The sequence below is a fragment of the Macrotis lagotis genome, chromosome 1 (assembly GCF_037893015.1).
Source record: "Macrotis lagotis isolate mMagLag1 chromosome 1, bilby.v1.9.chrom.fasta, whole genome shotgun sequence".
Classification (NCBI taxonomy): Eukaryota; Metazoa; Chordata; class Mammalia; order Peramelemorphia; family Peramelidae; genus Macrotis; species Macrotis lagotis.
In genome coordinates this window covers 758,256,887-758,260,346 of record NC_133658.1, presented here as the reverse complement: position 1 = coordinate 758,260,346, position 3,460 = coordinate 758,256,887, and the positions used below count along the sequence as shown (strand labels likewise).

Here is a 3,460-nt window from a genome sequence, read left to right as displayed (position 1 = left end):
ACTCTAAACAAGCATTTACCTCTCAGTAAAATGGGAATGTTGGACTAGATGACAAACTTGTTTTCACAACTTGATCTCTTCCCACCCTTTCAATTAGCTTTTGATAATATTTTAAGACTGAAAAATAAAAATGCCCTTTCCATCCTGGGGGTTCAATAAGTTTAACAAAGGGAAGGGAAACTTTCCTGAAGAAAGGTATGTGTCAAATCAACTTTTTCTTGCCTCTCATGTACTGTAACTATTTGAAAAATCTTTAATACTAGCAATTTTTTTCAGAAACTAAAAAAGTTTCATCAAAATTTTTATCCCCCAATTGTCCATTTCTCATCATTTTCCAGTAAAAGACTTCCATTATATTATACTAGGAATGTTTAAAAATTATTCTGAGTCAGAACAGTCCTATTGTATATATACTTTGGGAGTCAGAAAACCCAGTGTATCATCTTCTAAAAACATAAGGGATTGGGGTCTGGGAAGGCAAGAAAGGAAATTGTTTGGGATTTTGATGTTAAGGATAAAATGTATTTTATACCCCTATTGAATTTTTATAAAAATTTTGAGAGAAAAAATAACAAAAGTACAATATAAAATGGGGCTGCAATTATGCTTGATTTGCTTGGAAGGCAATGAATTTTTTTTATATTGCCATAATTTGGACACATTAATATTTTTTCCAGTAATCTACCTTCATGTATTGCCTTCCTGGATTACTGATCAGTAACAATGGGTAGAGAATGAATTTTCTATCGTAATTAAAGGTAATTTATTGAATGATACCATGGGGTGTTTGCATTTTCACAGAAGGTTATAGAACAAAGATTTATAGCAATGAAGGATCTTAGAAACCTACATGTTTACAACTGAAAAAAAAATACTACAACCCACAAAAATTAAGGGACTTGACCAAGGTCACAGAAAAAGAACATCCAGAATTAAAACCCTGATTCTCTTATGCTAAAGTCATCACAACCTCTATTACCTATTTAAATCAAAGACAGACCTACTGGTAGAATGATGGGATATAGAGTTCAGAGAGAATAATTTGGTAAATCTTTTCTTCCTGAGATAATTTAGTTAATCAATATAAAAAAGGAGTCTTGGGATTAAACTCACTTTATTAAACTCACTTTATTAAAATCCTGTTCTTGTCCTGGAAAACATTCTTCTCCTCAAGTTTATCTTCAAAGCAGCCTGAACATCTTTGTTCCTCAGACTATAAATGAGAGGGTTTAGCATGGGAACCACATTAGTGTAAAAGACTGAAGCAACTTTACTTTTGTCGACAGACCCTGATGAAGGGGGCTGAAGATACATGAATGAAGCTGATCCAAAGAAAAGAGCTACTGAAATTATGTGGGAACTGCAGGTGCTGAAGGCTTTGGACCTGCCTTCAGTGGAACTGATGCTCAGTATACTGGACAAGATAAGAGAATAAGATGTGAAGAGAGTGACACTGGACACTATGATGTTAAAGGCCACAAGAATTACAACCAACAACTCATTGATATAAGTGCTGGTGCAGGAGAGCTGGAGGAGGGGGAGTATGTCACACATGTAATGGTTTATGATGTTGGTATCACAGAAAGACAGTCTCAGCAAGAATCCAGTGTGAATTGTGGCATTTGTAAATGCCATTACATATGCCCCACACAATAGCCATGAACAGACTTGATTGGACATAGTAACATTATAAAGCAATGGATTACAGATCGCAGCATAACGATCATAAGCCATTATTGTCAATACATAGATTTCAGAAATTGCAAAAAAGCCAAAGAAATAAAGCTGAGCTATACATTCTGAATAAGAGATGATGTTTTCCTTTAAGACAAAATTTATCAACATTTTGGGGGTAAAAACAGAGGTGTAGCAGAAATCTATGAAAGACAAGTTGAAGAGGAAATAGTACATAGGAGTGTGAAGCTGAGAATTAATCCTAATTAAAATGATCAGTCCCAGGTTTACCATTAAAGTCATTACATAGATCCCTAAAAACAGGAGGAACAGTGGGAGTTGGAGCTCTGGTTGATCTGTTAAACCGGAAAGGATGAACTCAGTCACTGAAGAGGCATTTTCCAAAGCCATTCTGCTATTGAGGGATCTGTGAGGAGAAAAGTCATAATATTATCAAAATAATCTCAATAAACCTTCTCCCTACTTATGAAAAAGGAGCAGTTCTGGAAGTCTCTAGAAACCATCATCACCATGACATGCAGATTCTGGTCTTATCATTGCCAAGATATTCATGGATTTTGATTGGCCTGAGTAACAACAGTCTCCTTAAGCTGGATGAATGCAAACAACTATTCCTCAGTTCCCCCACAGAGTAACAGTTGACATTCCTCAGATTCCAAAACTAAAAGAAGTCAGGAAAATGAAAGCAGTTCCCCCATCTTCTATAACAGTCCTCTCTCTATAGTCCAAACCCCCTCCCCTCCCTATGCTGGTCACCTCAGATAAGTTCTTTAAATCCTGTCCTTATTTCAGAGGTGATGAAGTAGTATCTCAAAGATTTCTGCAAATGACTATGATTATTAACAAATTCACTGCTTTTATTATAAACAGTAGTACTAACAATGCTATTAGTAATAAAAATAATGACAACCATTTACATAGCACCTGCATCCTTTAGAAATACATCACTTGATGGGGCAGCTAGGTGGCATAGTGGATAAAGCACCAGCCTTAGAGTCAGGAGGACCTGAGTTCAAATCCAGCCTCAGACACTTAATAATTACCTAGCTGTGTGGCCATGGGCAAGTCACTTAACCCCATTTGCCTTGCAAAAACCTAAAAAAAAAAAAGAAAGATATCACTTGTGATCCTCACAGCAGCCTTGAAGGTGCTGTTCTTAGCCCCAATTTATAGCTGGGAAAAACTAACACAAATAGAGATTAAGAAACATTGCTCAAGGTATCTCAGGTAGTTAAGTGTTTTAACTAGATTTGAACTCAAGTTTTTGATTGAAAACCCAGAGTTTAACCATTGCACAACTTAACTTTTTGTAGACTGGGTCCAGAGTCCCTTTTTCTGAGTACAGAGTCCTAAGAAGTAGGAGACTAAGAGCCGATGAACCTGTTATCTCTGAATGTTCTCTTCCACATTCTTACCTAGATTATAACAAAAGACCTATATATAAGTCAACAGAGTTAAGGTATAAGATATTTTATAGAATCTCATATCACAAAGTTGACGATTTAGGGAGGAGAAAATAGTAGTAAAAATTAAAAATAAATGTTTCACACTCACCCTTCATCTGCCTGGACACTTCAGTGTTGGTCCTTACTAATTTTGAGTCCTTGGATCCTGAAGGAGAAATAATTCTGATAAGGGTGATCAGAAATTCAACCTCTGAAACATACTCTACACTGTCTTCTCTTGAGGCTCTTTTTCACTCATCATATAGCTGATGTGCCTAGGTTGCACAATGGTTAGAATACCAGCCCTGGAGTCAGGAGGA

At 36.2% G+C, this 3,460-nt stretch overlaps 1 protein-coding gene across 1 annotated transcript; it reads right to left on the bottom strand.

The window, feature by feature from the left end:
* Positions 1-1,131: 1,131 nt before the first annotated feature.
* On the bottom strand, positions 1,132-2,094 carry LOC141487877 (olfactory receptor 8B8-like). The gene has a single exon (XM_074187467.1). It carries the CDS (start codon positions 2,083-2,085, stop codon positions 1,132-1,134), a length of 954 nt encoding a protein of 317 aa, XP_074043568.1. The 5' UTR covers positions 2,086-2,094.
* Positions 2,095-3,460: the final 1,366 nt, after the last annotated feature.

Coding starts and splice junctions, on each gene's coding strand:
- LOC141487877 (XM_074187467.1), bottom strand. CDS start 2,085: ATGGCTTTGGAAAATGCCTCTTCAGTGACTGAGTTCATCCTTTCCGGT.